Raw genomic sequence first — 20,809 nt, 5'->3', positions numbered from 1 at the left:
CACATTAACAGTCACACTGGTATTGAGTACAGTATGAATGGCCATAGTCCTCAAACTGATTGCCAGTCAGAATCTGCTAAATAGATATGATCTTACAGCCCCGCCTAATGCAATGTTGTTTTGACACTTCAACTTTTGTTGGTGCCTGTTGAAAACAACCCAGATGACAGGGGTCTGGTTCAAACCAGAACCCACAGAACCAGCTCTAGTTCTAATCTAGAACCACGATGGGATGTACAGTACTTGAATTGTGTGTTGCAATGACTCGTTGTTCCCGTTTCGCTGAGAGACAAACTGAACACCTACTGTATGTTGTCTAGCTAGCATATCCAGCTTTGAGCACCTGTGAATGACTCACTCCCACTCTTCAGTGTGTATTGCATCAGTTCAATATCAGATATATCAGTTTAATTCAGTGTAATGAAACTACCGGTTTGTACTTTCATTTTCTATTCTATTTCCATTTTCTATACATTTTAAGTCAATGTCAAGACGAACTAATAACTACTATTTGGTTGTACAAAGGGATTTGTTTAATCTTTTATTTTTTTAACCAGACCGTTCAAACCAGTGATATTATTACATTAAAGAATATTTGTTTCACAAAAGCATTAGGGCTGTTGGAGTTGGAGTGGAGTTAAACCAAACCCACATTGCAGTATTTATGCAGTAGCTTTTTTTCCATCGTCAAATTAACACAGACTGGTCTTGGGTACTGTATAAAACCTGCAACTACACCAGGGCGATCCTCCTCAGGACTGCTTTCACTTTTCAGAATTGTGGGTGTGGACACGGGATGAAGTGTGGGCACAGGATGAATAGTGTAAATAAAGACACCTCGTAAACATTTCTATGGCAGGTAATGAATCCCAGCCTTAGTTAGTCGTTTGGTAAAAGCCCACAGAGGAATACAGAAAATGGTCATACCGTGACATAACGTATCAAAAAGTATCACACTCATACACAAACACACTCACAACAGTTGTCATTGTCTTTTTAGACCAGAGGTTAAAATGTGATTTGCAGGTTAGACAAACTAATTACCCCGTCTATGTATATTTATTGAAGCAGGTTCATCTTAAAACATTAGATTTTTGGGTCAATATGGGTCACCTGTAAAAAGGCAAACGTTCCTTTTTAACACCTATTTGCCAATAAACAGTAACACATTGTGGGCATTTGGGAAATACATCTGGCATTTTGTATGGTAGCCTGCATTTGGAAAATTATTTCATTCTCATTCTATTGTCAATAACACTTGCCTTTTAAAGCACTCAGTATTACTGCAACATAATGAACATGGTGGAACAATCTTCACAAAGACACACTCATCACACCCTTTCATCCACAAGACAAACAAAATCTGAGACAGGATACTCTAACCCACAACATAACCGTCAGAAGAAAAAAAAGACCTACAAAAACAAATCACAATGCTCGACAAAACACTTGGACACACAACTGTAAACTACAGATCATTAGACATACATTTTGTCTTCAAAAGAGATGAATTACAGTGGGGGGGGGGGGGGCTCATAATAATACCTGGTATTGAATCACTGGAATGGTATCAAGCACTTTCAGACTGTTTTTTAATACCATTGCATTAACACCGCTCCAGCCATTACTATGAGCCGGGGGGGGGGGGGGCTCATAGGCTCATTACAGATTAGTATAACAGATACATTGTTCAAAAATCTTTAAGAAATCTTGACAGGCATTGGATTTCTCTTAATGTGACCAAGGGAGATGTCTGCTTTTGGTGTAATGCCTGGAGCCACTAGATTTGACAGCTATAATGCAGTTCACCTCTGGCATTATCCGCTAAGCGGATGTTGGCTAAAGCGGATCTGATTGTAACTGCCAAAATAAAGGAAACACCAACGTAAAGTGTTAATAGGGGGCATCGGGCCACCATGCGCCAGAACAGCTTTAATGCACCAGATTCCACAAGTGTCTGGAACTCTATTGGAGAGATGCAATGCCATTCTTCCATGAGAATTTCCATAATTTGGTGTTTTGTTGATGGTGGTGGAAAATGCTGTCACAAACACCACTCCAGAATATCCCATCTGGTGACAGACGGCCATTGCATTTGGTTTACATCGTTTGCTCATCAAACCACTCAGTGACCATTTGTGCCCTGTGGATGGGGGCATTGTCATCCTATAGTCATGGTAGCCAAAATAATGGCCTGATAAGCATTTTTATACATGACCCTAAGCATGATGGGATGTTAATTGTTGAAATAACTCAGGAACCACACCTGTGTGGAAGCACCTGCTTTCAATATACTTTCTCTCTCATTTACTCAAGTGTTTCCATTATTTTGGCAGTTACCTGTATACACTGGAAGAACCTGCCAGTCTCTGTTGTAAGTCAATTTTGACTTGAGTGGAAGCTAGGATTGACCCTTTAGTAACAAGCTGACATGTGTGCCAACATAAACAATATGATTATAGTAGCTAGAGTCTGAAGGAAATTCATTGTCGGTTGCGCTTCAAGGCCAAAGGGACCTGCCACTATATTAGAGCGTCCAGGGGTTATAGAAGGGTTGTCACTTTCACAATATGTGTGGGTATAAGAGAAACTGAGCAAAAGTGAGAGAATGGGCAAGAAAGACCATGAAGATAGATGAATGAGAGAGAGAGAAGTGGAGGTAAGAAAAGTGTGAGAGATTGAAAGGGAGGAAGAGGAAGTATTAGCTCTAGGAAGCGGTGAACTTCCTGAGTGTGATGACAATGAGGGCGAGGAGGACTGAAGCCCCCAGGAAGACAGCGATGACAATAGCTGTGATGGCGCCCGGGCCCAGGACACCTGGACACACATAGTACATGCAACAGGCAAAGGTTAGACACTAGTGTATAAACCATGATTGTCAAGTCAAAAGGCAGAATATATCATTTTCTTAATCCTCTGGGTACAACCAAAATGATTGATATTAATAAACTGATGATGGGAAATGTTCAGGAAAAATGAATGACATGAAGCGCCTGTCTCACCTTCCTCCTCATCCATGACCTGTGAGTGGGTGGTGTCCTCATACTCGAAGGTTAACACTCTCTCCGTCATGTCCTTGAAGGGATCTTTGGTGGTGACGTCATATGTCCCGCCACCGGACAGTGTGTCCTGGTTGTCCCCTTGTAAAGTTGGCGTGGGGTCTTCCACGGTCTCTGTGAACAACAACCGTGTGTGTTCACAATTTGGGCATGTTTGTAGACAAGTCTAAAGTGCCTTCAGAAAGCATTCATACACCTTGCCTTATTCCACATTTTGTTGTGTTAGAGCCTGAATTCAAAATGGATTAAATAAAATGTAAATCACCCATCTACACACACAATACCCCATAATGACAAAGTGAAAACATGTTTTTAGAAATGTTAGCAAATTTATTGAAAATGAAATAAAGAAATATCTAATTGTACACCCTAGTCAATACATGTTAGAATCACGTTTGGCAGTGATTACAGCTGTGAGTCTTTCTGGGTAAGCCTCTAAAAGCTTTGCACACCTGGATTGTACAATATTTGCACATTATTATTTAAACAATTCTCCAGGCTCTGTCAAGTTGGTTATTGATCATTGCTAGACAGCCGTTTTCAAGTCTTGTCGTAGATTTTCAAGACAATTTATGTCAAAACTAACTAGGCCACTCAGGAACATTCAATGTCATCTTGGTAAGCAACTCCAGTGTATATTTCAAATCAAATTTTATCGGTCACATACACATGGTTAGGAGATGTTATTGCGAGGGTAGCGAAATGCTTGTGCTTCTAGTTCCGTCAGTGCAGCAATATCTAACAATTCCACAACTACCTAATACACACACCTAAGGGACAGAATAAGAGAATACGTACATATTTGGCTTTGTATAAGGTTAATGTATAAGGTTAAGGTTAATGTCCTGCTGAAAGGTGAATTCCTCTCCCAGTGCCCGTTGGAAAGCAAACAACCTGGTTTTCCTCTAGGATTTTGTCTGTGCTTAGTTCTATTCCGTTTCTTTTTACCCCCCAAAACTCCCTAGTCCTTGCCGATGACATAACATAGTGCAGCCCTCACCATGCTTGAAAATATGAAGAGTGGTACTCAGTGATGTGTTGGATTTGCCACAAACACAACCCTTTGTATTCAGAACATAGTTAATTTCTTTGTCCTTTTCGTTGTTGTTGCAGTATTACTTTAGCCTTTTAGCAAACAGGATGCATGCTTTGGAATATTTTTTATTTTGCACAGGCTTCCTTCTTTTCCCTGTTATTTACGTTAGTATTGTGGATGTTGATAAACCTTGCTCAGTTTTGTCCTATCACAGCCATGAGTGGTTTCCTTCCTCTCCGGCAATTTAGTTAGGAAGGACGCCTGTATCTTTGTAGTGACTGGGTGTATTAATACACCATCCAAGGTGTAATTATTAAGTAGACTATTCTGAATAATTTCATTTATTTCTGAACAGACAGGAGTAGCCTAATTCTATAACTTTGGCAAATGTATTTCAATTTATCAGGGGTGCTGCAGTCCCTCCAGAACCCTTCTCGCGGCTATGGTTCTATAAGGAAATAAATTATCAAGTGCAACGCTGGAGAGATGCGTTGCGGAAAGAGATCATAAAGTGAATCTCATTCTAGTTATGTGAGAGATAAAAGGCACACTTCTCACACAGCCACACAATGGTGGTTTCAAACATAGGTTACAAAGTTGCACAAACCATAAACCCAAATAAACTCTTAGAACATCAGGCCCGGGGCTGAAAATCTACTTTTTCACAAATTAACAGAGTCAACTCGAATGACCTTTAATCACTTTTATTCAAATTTTTACATTGCAAAAAGTGAAACAGATTTTTTTCAGCCACTAGATGTACTGTATCTGGCCAAACAGGTTCTGGAAAGAAACAGTCCAAAACGGATAGGTGTCGGATCCTGTTCTGGCAGGATCTGGCTCATATTCAGCACTGGATTGAATATTCAAAACATTTCAGCCTAACATTTCCAAATATGTAATTCCACTGACATCATGGTGTATTTCATGTTTTTTAACCTTTTTTCGTGATATCCAAATTGGTAGTTACAATCTTGTCCCATCGCTGCAACTCCCCTACAGACCTGGGAGACATTATGGCTATTGTGTATAGGCCAGTGACATCAATATTATCCATTTTCAATTCAGGCTGTAACACAACAACATGGGGGAAAAAGTCAAGGCATGTGAATCATTTCTGTAGGCTCTGTATAAACTGTTCAAATGTAGGATTGTGTACATATTCGTAGTGCAAAACATAACTTGTACAGATCTCTTCAGGAAATAGATATTCTACCATCAAAGGGACTACATGGCGAAACAACGGTTAAATAAAACATTTCCCTGAGGGTAACTGAACAAGCTCAGTCAGACCTGCTACTCTCTAGACTTGAAGTTGCTATTCATATACTATCAGCTGGATAAAACCAACCCTGGAGAAAGAGTGTGAACTGAAAATATGACTCATGTTATGTTACACATATTACAGTAGCTTTGCTGATGGCTGCTAATATATACTAATGTATGTGAATTTAGGAATGTAAGCCACTGTATGCTCCTCTAACAGAGAGCCAGTGAGTGACAGAGCTGTGAATGTAAGATACTGAGTACAGAGCTAAGTATTAGCCCCAATCTTTGATGCTACAGTGGAAAGTTGCTAAGCTACTAGCTTCTCTGCGAGCAGCCTCAGACCAGGGCCTGAAAGGATGTCTTCGTATGGGGATCAACACTCTCTGTACACAGTACAGGTAGCCTCCGCTGTGTGCTCTCTCAACTCCTTCGCACACCTCGCTCTTCTCTCCAGCTCTCCACATTCTGCCCCTCTCCTCTCCCCCCTCTCCTGCGTCTCTCACCCACATTCCACAGGTCCTAGCATGGAAGTGCTACACGACTTTTTACACCTTCATTGCAGCCATGGAAACATGATCCAGATCTCTTAAACATCCCTCTCTCTCTCTCTCTTACTACCCCGGTAGAGGAGAGTGAAGGGCCAAGAATAGTAAAAGTGGATTCTGGATAAGGCGAATTTAAGTTACTAAACTGCGACTTGATTTGCTTCAATGATCTGAGAAGGGGTATTGTGTTAAGTGCACAGCTGAGTTAGCTTGACTTTTTAATTGAAAGAAACAGGGAAAATTTGATCCCAATCTACAAAGAAAAAAAACGTCCACGCACACACGTTTGCACGCACAAGTGCACACTTTAGGAAGTTGGGGGCACCTTAATTGGGGAGAACAGGCTTATGGTAATGCCTGGACTGGAATAGTATCAAATACATCAAACATATGGTTTCCAGGTGTTTGATTCCATTCACTCCGTTCCGGCCATTATTATGAGCCATCCTCCCCTCAGCAGCCTCCTGTGGTGCATGTGCGCATGCGCACACACAAGCCCACCTATCCACTCAGACTTACAAATCCTACCCGTGCTCACGCGGCACATACCAACAAAACCATACACCAAACATATTTAAACTCAACAGACATCATTTACCGTTCAGTTATAAAACCGCCCACTCTAAACCTTACACCTTACTGAACCCTGACAATCTCACAACCAAGCATTCCCACCATAGCCTCGGGAAGTAGGCTAAAAACAACTTCCCACGGCTATGATTCCCACTCAACCTTGCCAATACGGTTTTATTTGATAAATCTCGAAAATACACATAAAACGTATCACTTCAAAAGACTCTCTCACACATAGCCACATTCAATTCCAACTATCAAAGATAAAAACAGAATAATGTCCAAAGACTTGTGGGCCCATCACTGTGATTCCAACATCACACACAAACTCCGATAGCTAACTCTGTTGGTGAGGGCCTGTGTACTGTTGATGAGCCGAGCCGGGGTGGGTATTTCTTATGTTGCTGTGTGTGTTGGTTGACTCATGTGTTAGCGTGTGACTCCCTGTGCAGGGGCTGGCTGCAGGTACAGAGCCCTGGGCCCCTGGCCAGCCTTGCCATCAATGAGGCCTTCAGCCTGTGGCACAAAAGGCTGCTTGTGCGGTCATGGAGGGCGGCTGCAGGTCTGCAGTAGAGGCTCCAACTGGTAACGGCCGGCCAGGCTCAAACCTAGAGTAGCCCCAGCCCCTACACGTCAAACAAGCTTGTTTATCAAATTGTATGAGTGTGTGTGAAAAGGTTGTACCTCCTTGGATAGCTTGGTTTACTGAAGACAGAGAAAAAAGCGCTGCAATGTTTTTCCATTGGTGTTTGTTCACCTTATCAAGGAGGGCAGGAGGAGTTTGCTTCTCAGTAAATTTCCAGTAATGGCTCCCATTTGTAACTGTAGCGCTACCATTGGCCAGCTAAATAATCTCCATCTACTACAGATTGACACTAAACTATATCTCATGACGAAGTTTCCAAAAGGTGTTCTTGCTATCAGTTTCAGGTAATTCCAGTCGACAAAATCCTTCTACAGATGTAGGATGTCCCTTTGATCACCCTGTTGCAGAATAACTTTTGTTCATTTCAGACTTGATTTTCCCTTACGAAAAATGTATCATCAACCCATAACATTTTTTCCATTAATTAGAATCTATTTAATTCACATTTCCAGTTGCTGCAGGATTATTTTCCTGCTGTAGCAAACTGGTTTAAATAAAGATCATATATCTCTGTACATGGGTCTAATATTGGTACCCACGACCAGTCGGTCATAAGACATTAACATGGGTCTATGAGGTGAGGAAACACATAGGCTCGCTGTCATTCATTGACATTAGGTGGGCATTTCAAGTGTGGCAGTTAAACTGTCTGTGTTCACAAAGGGCAGCCCAATTTGGAATGTTTTTCCACTAAGTGGTCTTTTGACCAATCACATTAGATATTTCCACATCATTTTTTAGAGCTGATGTGATTTGTCAAAAGACCAATTAGTGAAAAAAATATCATAATTGGACTGCCTGTCTAAACCAGCCTCTATGGCATACCATCATGTCTCATTCACCCAGAGGAACAGATCCAAATCCCACTAACATACACAGCTAATCTGCTTCACATCCAAAGTCTAACTCACTGATGACGGAACATACTATCTCAGTAGTCTCGTGCCTCTTGTCCACATCCGATACTGTACTACAGACGTTTGTAGCTTTGACCTCTCCAGTCAGGATTTCACACGGCCTGGAGAGATGACAAAGCTTTCATAACGGGTTTATGTGAATGCCACCCTGCACGGCACTACCCCCCCCACCAAAAAAAGGTGCACCGCCCATGCCCTCACCCGCTTTGACTACCTCCTCCTCACAAAACAGGGTGTTAGTTACAAATATCCTGTGTGTTTGTGAGCTTCAGAATTTATAGCAGACCTCTCGTCACCAACTGTAAGCTGGCAAAGGTCACAAGTCAGCCAGGAGGGCTCTGGTCTCGGGGGGGGGGGGGGGGGGGGGGGGGGGGGGGGGGTGCACTTTAACCTCTACGTGTATTCCGACCTTGAAATTAAGCATGAGAAGAGCATGCTATTCACCCGCTACTAGTTTGGATGGAGATTGGATAAATTAAGGTGTGGCAGTCAAAAGTTTTAGAACACCAAGGGGTTTTCTTTATTTTACTATTTTATAGTAAAAGGTGATTCGACTCAAGTTTAAAACAACTCACAAATAGAAATGATTACCAAGTGATAAAACAAGAGTCAACTAAAAAGGATCATTAGAGCCAAACAGACAGGGTTATGGAAGACCCATCAGGAGTGACAATGTTATCAATATGCAGGACTTACTGTATATCCACTCAATGCATTTTTCTGCCCCTCCCAGTTTCATTTCACCTTTATTTAACCAGGTATTCAACTCTCTAGAGACAGCAGGAGCGGTAGAGATACTCTAAATGATCGGCTATGAAAAGCCAACTGACATTTACTCCTGAGGTGCTGACTTGTTGCACCCTCGACAACTACTGTGATTATTATTATTTGACCATGCTGGTCATTTATGAACATTTGAACATCTTGGCCATGTTCTGTTATAATCTCCACCCGGCACAGCCAGAATAGGACTGGCCACCCCTCATAGCCTGGTTCTTCTCTAGGTTTCTTCCTAGGTTCTGGACTTTCTAGGGAGTTTTTCCTAGCCACCGTGCTTCTACACCTGCATTGCTCGCTGTTTGGGGTTTTAGGCTGGGTGTCTGTATAGCTGATGTAAGAAGGGCTATATAAATACATTTGATTTGAGGTAGGCCAGTTGAGAACAAGTTCTCATTTACAACTGCGACCTGGCCAAGATAAAGCAGTGCGACAAAAACAACAGAGTTAAACAAACAAACGTACAGTCAATAGCACAATAGAAAGATCTATGTACAGTGTGTACAAATGTAGAAGAGCATGGAGGTAAGGCAATAGAGACTAAATAATTTCAATTTAGCATTAATACTAGAGTGATAGATGTGCAGAGGATGATGTGCAAGTAGACATACTGGGGTGCAAAAGAGCAAGAGGGTAAGTAATAATATGGGGATGAGGTAGTCAGGTGTGCTATTTATAGATGGGCTGTGTACAGGTAGAGTGATCGGTAAGCTGCTCTGACAGCTGATGCTTAAAGTTACAGAGGGAGATATAAGACTCCAGCTTCAGAGATTTTTGCAATTCGTTCCAGCCATTGGCAGCAGAGAACTGGAAGGAAAGGCGGCCAAAGGAAGTGTTGGCTTTGGGGATGACCAGTGCAATATACAGTGCCTTGCGAAAGTATTCGGCCCCCTTGAACTTTGCGACCTTTTGCCACATTTCAGGCTTCAAACATAAAGATATAAAACTGTATTTTTTTGTGAAGAATCAACAACAAGTGGGACACAATCATGAAGTGGAACGACATTTATTGGATATTTCAAACTTTATTAACAAATCAAAAACTGATAAATTGGGCGTGCAAAATTATTCAGCCCCTTTACTTTCAGTGCAGCAAACTCTCTCCAGAAGTTCAGTGAGGATCTCTGAATGATCCAATGTTGACCTAAATGACTAATGATGATAAATGCAATCTACCTGTGTGTAATCAAGTCTCCGTATAAATGCACCTGCACTGTGATATTCTCAGAGGTCCGTTAAAAGCGCAGAGAGCATCATGAAGAACAAGGAACACACCAGGCAGGTCCGAGATACTGTTGTGAAGAAGTTTAAAGCCGGATTTGGATACAAAAAGATTTCCCAAGCTTTAAACATCCCAAGGAGCACTGTGCAAGCGATAATATTGAAATGGAAGGAGTATCAGACCACTGCAAATCTGGCCGTCCCCCTGGAAGAAAACCTGATGAAGTCTGCAAAAGACCTGAGACTGGGACGGAGATTTGTCTTCCAACAAGACAATGATCCAAAACATAAAGCAAAATCTACAATGGAATGGTTCAAAAATAAACATATCCAGGTGTTAGAATGGCCAAGTCAAAGTCCAGACCTGAATCCAATCGAGAATCTGTGGAAAGAACTGAAAACTGCTGTTCACAAATGCTCTCCATCCAACCTCACTGAGCTCGAGCTGTTTTGCAAGGAGGAATGGGAAAAAAATTCAGTCTCTCGATGTGCAAAACTGATAGAGACATACCCCAAGCGACTTACAGCTGTAATCGCAGCAAAAGGTGGTGCTACAAAGTATTAACTTAAGGGGGCTGAATAATTTTGCACGCCCAATTTTTCAGTTTTTGATTTGTTAAAAAAGTTTGAAATATCCAATAAATGTCGTTCCACTTCATGATTGTGTCCCACTTGTTGTTGATTCTTCACAAAAAATACAGTTTTATATCTTTATGTTTGAAGCCTGAAATGTGGCAAAAGGTCGCAAAGTTCAAGGGGGCCGAATACTTTCGCAAGGCACTGTACCTGCTGGAGCATGTGTTACAGGTGGGTGTTGCTATGGTGACCAGTGAGTTTCACCGAGTAAAGACTTATAGATGACCTGGAACCAGTGGGTTTGGCGACGGATATGTAGTGAGGACCAGCCAACGAGAGCATACAGGTCGCTGTGGTGGGTAGTATATGGGGTTTTGGTGATAAAACGTATGGCACTGTGATAGACTACATCCAGTTTGCTGAGTAGAGTGTTGGGGGCTATTTTGTAAATGACATTCGCCGTAGTCAAGGATCGGTAGGATAGTCAGTTTTACGAGGGTATGTTTGGCGGTATGAGTAAAGGAGGCTTTGTTGCAAAACAAGAAGCAGAATCTAGATTTCGTTTTGGATTGGAGATGCTTAATGTGAGTCTGGAAGGAGAGTTTACAGTCTAACCAGACACCTAGCTATTTGTAGTAGTCCACATATTCTAGATCAGAACCATCCAGAGTAGTGATGCTAGTCGGGCGGGAGGGTGCGGGCAGCAATGGGTTGAAGAGCATGCACTTAGTTTTCCAAGCATTTAAAAGCAGTTGGAGGCCACGGAAGGAGTGTTGTATGGCGTTGAAGCTTGTTTGGAGGTTTGTTAGCACAGTGTCCAAAGAAGGGCCAGATGTATACAGAATGGTGTCGTCTGCATAGAGGTGGATCAGAGAATCACCAGCAGCAAGAGCTACATCATTGATATATACAGAGAAAAGAGTCGGCCCGAGAATTGAGCCCTGTGGCACCCCCATAGCGACTGCCAGAGGTCCAGAAAAAAGGCCCTTCGATTTGACACTGAACTCTATCTGAGAAGTAGTTGGTGAACCAGGTGAGGCAGTCATTTGAGAAGCCAAGGCTATTGAGTCTGCCGATAAGAATGCGGTGATTGAAAGAGTTGAAAGCCTTGGCCAGGTCGATGAAGACGGCTGCACAGTACTGTCTTTTTTTTGGTTTGTTTTTTGTTGTTGAATTTTACCCCTTTTTCTCCCCAATTTCGTGGTATCCAATTGTTGTAGTAGCTACTATCTTGTCTCATCGCTACAACTCCCGTACGTGCTCGGGAGAGACGAAGGTTGAAAGTCATGCATCCTCCGATACACAACCCAACCAAGCCGCACTGCTTCTTAACACAGCGCGCATCCAACCCGGAAGCCAGCCGCACCAATGTGTACCTGGCAACCGTGGTTAGCACGCACTGCGCCCGGCAGACCACAGGAGTCGCTGGTGCGCGATGAGACAAGGACATCCCTACCGACCAAGCCCTCCCTAACCCGGACGACGCTAGGCCAATTGTGCGTCGCCCCACGGACCTCCCGGTCGCGGCCGGTGCGAACCCAGGGACTCTGACGGCACAGCTGGCGCTGCAGTACTGCGCCCTTAACAACTGCGCCACCCGGGAGGCCCACAGTACTGTCTTTTATCAACGGCGGTTATGATATCGTTTAGGACATTGAGCGTGGCTGAGGTGCACCCATGACCAGCTCGGAAACCAAATCAAATCAAATTTTATTTGTCACATACACATGGTTAGCAGATGTTAATGCGAGTGTAGCGAAATGCTTGTGCTTCTAGTTCCGACAATGCAGTAATAACCAACAAGTAATCTAACTAACAATTCCAAAACTACTGTCTTGTACACAGTGTGAGGGGATAAAGAATATGTACATAAGGATATATGAATGAGTGATGGTACAGAGCAGCATAGTCAGATACAGTAGATGGTATCGAGTACAGTATATACATATGAGATGAGTATGTAAACAAAGTGGCATAGTTAAAGTGGCTAGTGATACATGTATTACATAAGGATACAGTCGATGATATAGAGTACAGTATATACGTATGCATATGAGATGAATAATGTAGGGTAAGTAACATTATATAAGGTAGCATTGTTTAAAGTGGCTAGTGATATATTTACATCATTTCCCATCAATTCCCATTATTAAAGTGGCTGGAGTTGAGTCAGTGTCAGTGTGTTGGCAGCAGCCACTCAATGTTAGTGGTGGCTGTTTAACAGTCTGATGGCCTTGAGATAGAAGCTGTTTTTCAGTCTCTCGGTCCCAGCTTTGATGCACCTGTACTGACCTCGCCTTCTGGATGATAGCGGGGTGAACAGGCAGTGGCTCGGGTGGTTGATGTCCTTGATGATCTTTATGGCCTTCCTGTGACATCGGGTGGTGTAGGTGTCCTGGAGGGCAGGTAGTTTGCCCCCGGTGATGCGTTGTGCAGACCTCACTACCCTCTGGAGAGCCTTACGGTTGAGGGCGGAGCAGTTGCCGTACCAGGCGGTGATACAGCCCGCCAGGATGCTCTCGATTGTGCATCTGTAGAAGTTTGTGAGTGCTTTTGGTGACAAGCCAAATTTCTTCAGCCTCCTGAGGTTGAAGAGGCGCTGCTGCGCCTTCTTCACAATGCTGTCTGTGTGAGTGGACCAATTCAGTTTGTCTGTGATGTGTATGCCGAGGAACTTAAAACTTGCTACCCTCTCCACTACTGTTCCATCAATGTGGATAGGGGGGTGTTCCCTCTGCTGTTTCCTGCATAGTGAAGGTACGGTGGGATTCGAAATGGTCGGTGATCTGTTTATTAACTTCGCTTTCGAAGATTTTAGAAAGGCAGGGCAGGATGGATATAGGTCTATAACAGTTTGGGTCTAAGGTGTCTCCCCATTTGAAGAGGGGGATGACCGCGGCAGGTTTCCAATCTTTGGGGATCTCAGACGATACAAAAGAGAGGTTGAATAGGCTAGTAAATGGCGGTTGAAACAATTTTGGCGGATCATTTTGGAAAGAGAGGGTCCAGACTGTCTAGCCCAGCTGATTTATAGGGAACCAGATTTTGCAGCTCTTTCAGAACATCAGCTGTTTGGATTTGGGTGAAGGAGAAGCGGGGGGGCAAGTTGCTGCAGGGGGTGCTGAGGTGTTGGCAGGGTAGGGGTAGACAGGTGGAAAACATTGCCAGCCGTGGAAAAATGCTAATTCAAATGATCCATTATCTTAGATTTATCAGTGGTGACAGTGTTTCCTATCCTCAGTGCAGTGGGCAGCTGGGAGGAGGTGCTCTTATTCTTCATGGACTTTACAGTGTCCCAAAACATTTTGGAATTAGTGCTATAGGAAGCAAATTTGGAAAAAGCTAGCCTTAGCTTTAACTGACTGAGTATATTGGTTCCTAACATCCCTGAAAAGTTGCATATCGTGGGGGCTATTCGATGCTAATGCAGAACGCCACAGGATGTTTTTGTGCAGGTCAAGGGCAGTCAAGTCTGGGGTTAACCAAGGGCTATATCTGTTCTTAGTTCTACATTTTTTTGAATGGGGCATGCTTTTTTAAATGGAGAAGAAAGCACTTTTGAAGAGCAACCAGGCATCCTCTACTGACGGGATGAGGCCAATATCCTTCCAAGATACCCAGACCAGGTCGGTTAGAAAGGCCTGCTCGCTGAAGTGTTTTAGGGAGCGTTTGACAGTGATGAGGGGTGGTCGTTTGACCGCGGAGGCACGCAGGCAATGAGGCAGTGATCGCTGAGATCCTGGTTGAAGACAGCAGAGGTGTATTTAGAGGGAAGGTTGGTCAGGATGATATCTAAGAGGGTGCCCATGGTTACAGATTTTGGGTTGTACCTGGTAGGTTCCTTGATAATTTGTGTGAGATTGAGGGCATCTAGCTTAGATTGTAGGACGGCCGGGGTGTTAAGCAAGTCCCAGTTTAGGTCACCTAACAGTACGAACTCTGAAGATAGATGGGGGCAATCAATTCACATATGGTGTCCAAGGCACAGCTGGGGGCTGAGGGGGGTCTATAACAAGCGGCAACGGTGAGAGACTTGTTTCTGGAAAGGTGGAAGCTCAAATTGTTTGGGCACAGACCTGGATAGTATGACAGAACAATGCTCTTAAAGAAGAAGTTACAGGTCTGTGAGAGCCAGAAATCTTGCTTGTTTGTAGGTGACCAAATACTTATTTTCCACCATAATTTGCAAATAAATTCATTACAAATCCTACAATGTGATTTTCTGGATTTTTTTTTTCTCATTTTGTCTGTCATAGTTGAAGTGTACCTATGATGAAAATTACAGGCCTGTCTCATATTTTTAAGTGGGAGAACTTGCACAATTGGTGGCTGACTAAATACTTTTTTGCCCCACTGTATATCCACAGTAAAATTAGTCCTATATCGACATAACCTGAAAGGCCGCTCAGCAAGGAAGAAGCCACCGCTCCAAAACCACCATAAAAAAGCCAGACTACAGCTTGCAATTCACCCAACTTATTGTGGGAAGCTTGTGGAAGGCTACGCGAAACGTTTGACCCAAGTTAAACAATTTAAAGGCAATGCTACCAAATACTAATTGAGTGTATGTAAACTTCTGACCCACTGGGAATGTGAATAAAGAAATAAAAGCTGAAATAAATCACTCTCTCCTATTATTCTGGCATTTCACATTCTTAAAATAAAGTGGTGATCCTAACTGACCTAAGACCGGGCATTTTTACTAGGATTAAATGTCAGGAATTGTGATAAACTGAGTTTAAATGTATTTGGCTAAGGTGTATGTAAACTAGTCATATGGCAGCAAACTGAAGCATATCAACTTTCCCACAAGTTTATTAAATGCTGTGCCATTATGCAGAATTTATATTGTTTGGCCTTTTATCTTGCAGGGATGAGCACTCGATTGTCTTAATTATAGGCTACCCCGACTTTCTCTGTCTCCTATTTCTGTCCTGTTAAATATTAGTCACTATCAGTATCGACTGTCAGTAGGCATAATAACCACACATATTCAACTGTCAATTTACTGTTAGTTCCATTCAGTTGGCAGAGTTTACATATTCATTTAATTACATTGTTTTGTTTACCTTTTAGTTCTCTCTGTAAACGCGGTCAAGGCCGTGTGGTTGTTGCTGAGGATCATTAGTAACAGATGATAATATAACAGAAGACATAGGCTAATTAAATGTTTATGGAGCAGAGCGTGGACCAAGACCTAACAGTTTGAACCAGACGCATGGAGCAATACCTGGCCGTGTCATCACACAGTTCCATGGTTAATGCAGGCATTAGACAAGGCTACTATTGTAAACTATTCTCCCTATTAGAATTATATATATACACACTAATCTTCCAACATTAACATGGATTAAATAACTGAATGTGGCAATTTTCAGAATGAATCAAACCACCGCTTTCCTTCTTCCGTGCGTAAAGACTCTCCAGATCATAGTATTTTTAAATCTACCAATTGGAGCTGAAAAGGAGATGAATATGCATATATTTAGAAGGCTTTCTTTCATTGATCCCTAATATTCTGAACCTGTTCTCTCTATATATTCTAGTGAGTCTGTTGACAAAATTCTAACTAAAAGGTACAATGTATTTTAAAGGGATCGTTTAAGATAAATGTACTATAAACCCTATTGAATGAAAACTCCAGGAGAAAATCTGTTGACCAGGAAGTGGGAGGGTTCTCAGCAGTTGAATGAAATGTATTCAGAGCGAACAAGGTAGCCACACCTGCAGAGCGCCTTATGCAACAGAATAAGGTACACTACATGACCAAAAGTATGTGAACACCTGCTCATCGAACAGCTCATTCCAAAATCATGGGCATTAATATGGAGTTGGTCCCCCCTTTGCTGCTATAACAGCCTCCAATCTTCTGGGAAGGCTTTCCACTAAATGTTAGAACATTGCTGTGGGTACTTGCTTCCATTCAGCCACAAGAGCATGAGGTTGGACACTGATGTTGGGCGATTAGGCCTGGCTCACAGTCGGCTTTCAAATTCATCCCAAAGGCATTCGATGGGGTTGAAGTAAGGGCTCTGTGCAGGCCAGTCAAGTTCTTCCACAGCGATCTTGACAAATAATTTCTGTATGGACCTCGCTTTGTACACGGGGGCGTTGTCATGCTGAAACAGGAAAGGGCCTTCCCCAAACTGTTGCCACAAGTTGGAAGCAGAGAGTTGTCTAGAATGTCTTTGTACGCTGTAGGGTTAAGATTTCCCTTCACTGGAACTAAGGGGCCTAGTCTGAACCATGAAAAACAGCTTTCATGTTGAAAGTCACTGAGCTCTTCAGTAAGGCCACTCTACTGCCAATGTTTGTCTATGGAGATTGCATGGCGGTGTGCTCGATTTTATACACCTGTTAGCAACGGGTGTGGCTGAAATAGACAAATCCACTAATTTTAAGGGGTGTCCACATACTTTTGTATATATAATGTATGTCTGAATACCAAATACTGAGAAGTACGTAGGAAAGGAGTGCATAAGGCATAGATTTCCTAAGTCTGAATCAGCCCCCAGGAGAACAGCCAGTACTATGGCTGGGTCCCAATTCTGTAAAACAGTTTAATTTCCTTGTCTACTTTCCTTTAGTGATCACAGAGATTTGGGTCTCTGGGAGGTTAGTACAACAGAGGAGTATTATGGTTGGGTCCAAATAATTCTAAACTTATTTTTTTTATATTTACTTCCCTTCTCAAGAGATGAGGGCTTGGGTCTCTGGAATCTTTGCAAGTGGAGAACAAGAGTACTTTGGTTGGGTCCCAATACTGTTAAAACTGTTTTCTTTCCTTGTCTACTTTACTTCGTGCCCACTAAGAGATGAATGAGCTGGATAGGTCAGAAGTTGTAGATTGAGGAAATTAAATGAGGAAAGAAAGATTTGGTGGCAACGATTTAGTAAGCAGTTTGTATTACGGTCAAGACAGCAGTCCTAGAGGAAATGAGTGGCACCATAACTGGCATCACTGGTCCAAAACAACATGTAAAGTGGAAGTCATTCATATGAGTCATCTTGGAGATTTACTTATCTTGTGGAATACGGAATGCGGTGGTGCCTATACAGAATCTGATGCTTGTGAGACCATAGACATTCATCATAAAAGGAACTGCAAATCCCTAAAATAACAAATCATCATAAAAGGAAGTGCAGTTTTAAGAGACAATGCACAAAGTTCCAAGTTCAATGTTAAACTGGACATCATGATCATGCAAATTTAGATACAAAAATTAAACTGCGAATTCAGTAACTAAATTGTCAACAACACGGTTCATCATCAAACCAACCACCTCATCCTAAAAATGCTTAGATGCTACTATCATTCTGGTGTTATATTTTCCTCACTGCATAGTGACAGTTGTGTACAGGTCATTGTTTTGAGGAAAAAGTGCCATGTTCCTGGTGGCTTGCTGTGGCTCTAACCCTTGCCCTGACCCCTAGGGCTTTAATGCTGCTGTGCTGTGTTCCCAAGGCCCTCACAATACCGGGCTTTGTGGAATCCCCTCTTCTCCCATGCCGCTCTTTAGGCTTATCACTCAAGTGTGAGAGTAGGAGTGACAGATATAGAAATGAAGGGAGAGAAAGAGAGGGACATGGATAGAGGAAGAGAGAGGTAAACAGAGAACTAGAAAGAGGGAAGAAATAAATAGAGGGATATAGAACTATAAGATAGTGAGACAAATAGGGGGAGAGAGAAACAAGGGGAATTAGAACAAGAAAAACAAAACGAGAGGGTGAGATAACTCCAGCGAATCTGTTGACACCGTATCTAGATCAGCAGTAAAACCACACACAAAGATGGTAAAAAAAGGTTCTTCTAACAAAGCCACTAACACTGATAATAAAAAATTATCAAATAAACCACTACAAATTGCTAGTACTTGGCATCCTTTTCAACCATTTTATCAGTGCATTCTTCTGAAGTAGTCACAACTCGCAAATAGCAGCGTATTTGATATTCTCCTCTCATACCTAACACTTTTCAAAATAAAATGTTCATAAACCCGTATGAATAAGCACAGAAAGGTTGACAACTCTTGACTCTTGGCAGAGGGAAACCACTGGCAAAATGAGCCAATATTTCAGTTTCAGACAGCTTCTAAACGTGAGGCATTATGAAAGCAAGTGAGTCACAGTGTTTGTCAAAGACTAGCTTTCAGCCTCCAAACTTCCATTCGCTCAAACAACTGCATCATTTAGGGTGAGGGCACTCGCAACCGGGCCTCTAGATCAATAGTGGGGGGAAATGACACGTATACACACCTTGAGCTCAGCTAAATATGACCATATTTACCCAAAGCCCACTCAATGAGCAACATTCAGAATAATAGATTTTTCTGCTAATTTGTCCACAGAAATAACAAGTCAAACATGGATTTGAATTCAATTTGAATGTCACTGAAATTGCAGATAATAGAAGACTAGTTGTTGATGTGCTTGTTGGAGTGGATGAAAAGCAGGCAGCATATTTTCTGCCTTCAACTTTGCAACAACTGACTTCAACAACCCTGCATTTCTGGTGGCAAATGTAGTGTTTTTCAACAAACATTGTGTCATTTCTCATCTACTTCTCTCTATAGAAGCCTCAACCAAACTGTTGTGTTTTCCCCTTGCCCCAACAATCTTTCCAATCCCTTGAGCTTTTGAGGTGAGGTCTGAGTAAGGCAATGTTCCGAAACATTATAAACACACATAATGTAGTAATAAATACATGTATCATAGTGTGGACGGTTTTTATTGCATTCACACTTAGGGTATTCAAAAACATGCAAAGACCAATAAATGCATGTATCATATATTACACTCTTTCCATGACTAATACAAGGACAACCAGGATACAACGTCCGGCAGGGAGCTTACCTGAGTGGATGGTGGCTACCCAGAGGCCTAGCAGGACCAGAAGGACGAGTCTGGATACACTGCTGCAGTTGGCCATGATGGTTCCGGTGTTGAGCTAGGACGACTGGACTGAGTCTCCAGAGCTCCTGAAGCATGTGCTAGTGAGTGCTGGATCAAAAAAAGAGGGGAAGAGAGAGGTGGAAGAGAGACTGGGTATTGAGAGAGAAGCTTCTGGATGGGGCAGACTTTGCGAACACCTCTCATGAAGGCCCACCCACTTCATATTACTCAAATAAGGAGTTGCCTGTAGACGCTGATCCAAGCTCTGTTCCAACTATTTTCCACCCAAAGTTATAATTAGGACTGGGGCAGGGTACGCTGATCCTAGATCTGCTCATGGGAAACTTCTAACCAGAGAGTGGAAGACTTTAGGACTGGCCATTGCAACGCCTCCCCAGTCAGTCAGTCCATCGTCCTGTACCTTCCAGTTAGTAGACGTCACTGATACATGCTCAGATATTTTCTCAAAGTTCAGGATTTGGGGTAGGCTTATCAGACCCTAGATCTGTGGTAAGGGGTTATGGGCATCAAGCTTGCCACTTGGGAGATATTTGGGAGTTTTGGAAGAAGCTGTGTGTTTCGATCTATCCCTGTTACGAGTCGACACAGATGGATGTGGGTTATTTAAGCAATAAGGCCCGAGGTGGCATGGTATATGGCCAATATACCACGGCTAAGGGCTGCTCTTATGCACGACGTAATCCGGAGATCTGATATTCCACAGCTGTCAGCATTCAGGTTTCGAACCACCCAGTTATAGCCCTGAATGCTGATTGGCTGAAAGCAGTGGTATATCAGACAGTATACCACAGGTATGACAAAACATTTATTTTTACTGCTCTAATTACGTTGGTAACCAGTTTAGAACAGCAATAAGGCACCTTGGGGGTTTGTGATATATGGACAATATCCCACGCATAGGGCTGTGTCCAGGCACTCTGTGTTGCATCGTGTGTAAGGACAGCCCTTAGCCGTACCTCCTCGGGCCTAATTGCTAAAGTATTATTGGAAATCAGGGTAGGTATGCTCAGTAGGGTGAATTGTTTAGGATATAACCCAAAATTACATCAATGCAGGGAATGATAAACTCAGCAGGTAAAATTCATTTGGTTTGGTATTAGATCAATTATAGGATGATAACTACCAATCTAAATCAGTAACTGGGAGGAGATATATTCACAACTATTGCATTCAACTTTGGACTTACACACGATTTATGTTATTTCTCTACAGCAAATCAACATTAAAAACTGTTGAGTACAAATGTGAGTAAAGTGTTGTGCGTGGAAGGAGATCAT

The 20,809-nt window shown here is 42.5% G+C and overlaps 1 protein-coding gene across 1 annotated transcript; it reads right to left on the bottom strand.

The window, feature by feature from the left end:
- Positions 1 to 1,245: 1,245 nt before the first annotated feature.
- On the bottom strand, positions 1,246 to 20,312 carry LOC110508796 (protein SNORC). Its single transcript, XM_021589624.2, has 3 exons — positions 19,473 to 20,312; positions 3,003 to 3,173; positions 1,246 to 2,817 (listed from the first exon to the last, which is right to left on the bottom strand). Exons 1-3 carry the CDS (start codon positions 19,546 to 19,548, stop codon positions 2,708 to 2,710), a joined length of 357 nt encoding a protein of 118 aa, XP_021445299.1. The 5' UTR covers positions 19,549 to 20,312; the 3' UTR covers positions 1,246 to 2,707.
- Between the last annotated feature and the right edge of the window lie 497 nt (positions 20,313 to 20,809).

This window comes from Oncorhynchus mykiss, chromosome 28, assembly GCF_013265735.2.
Source record: "Oncorhynchus mykiss isolate Arlee chromosome 28, USDA_OmykA_1.1, whole genome shotgun sequence".
In the NCBI taxonomy this organism is placed as follows: Eukaryota; Metazoa; Chordata; class Actinopteri; order Salmoniformes; family Salmonidae; genus Oncorhynchus; species Oncorhynchus mykiss.
This window is presented reverse-complemented; position numbering and strand designations above follow the sequence as displayed.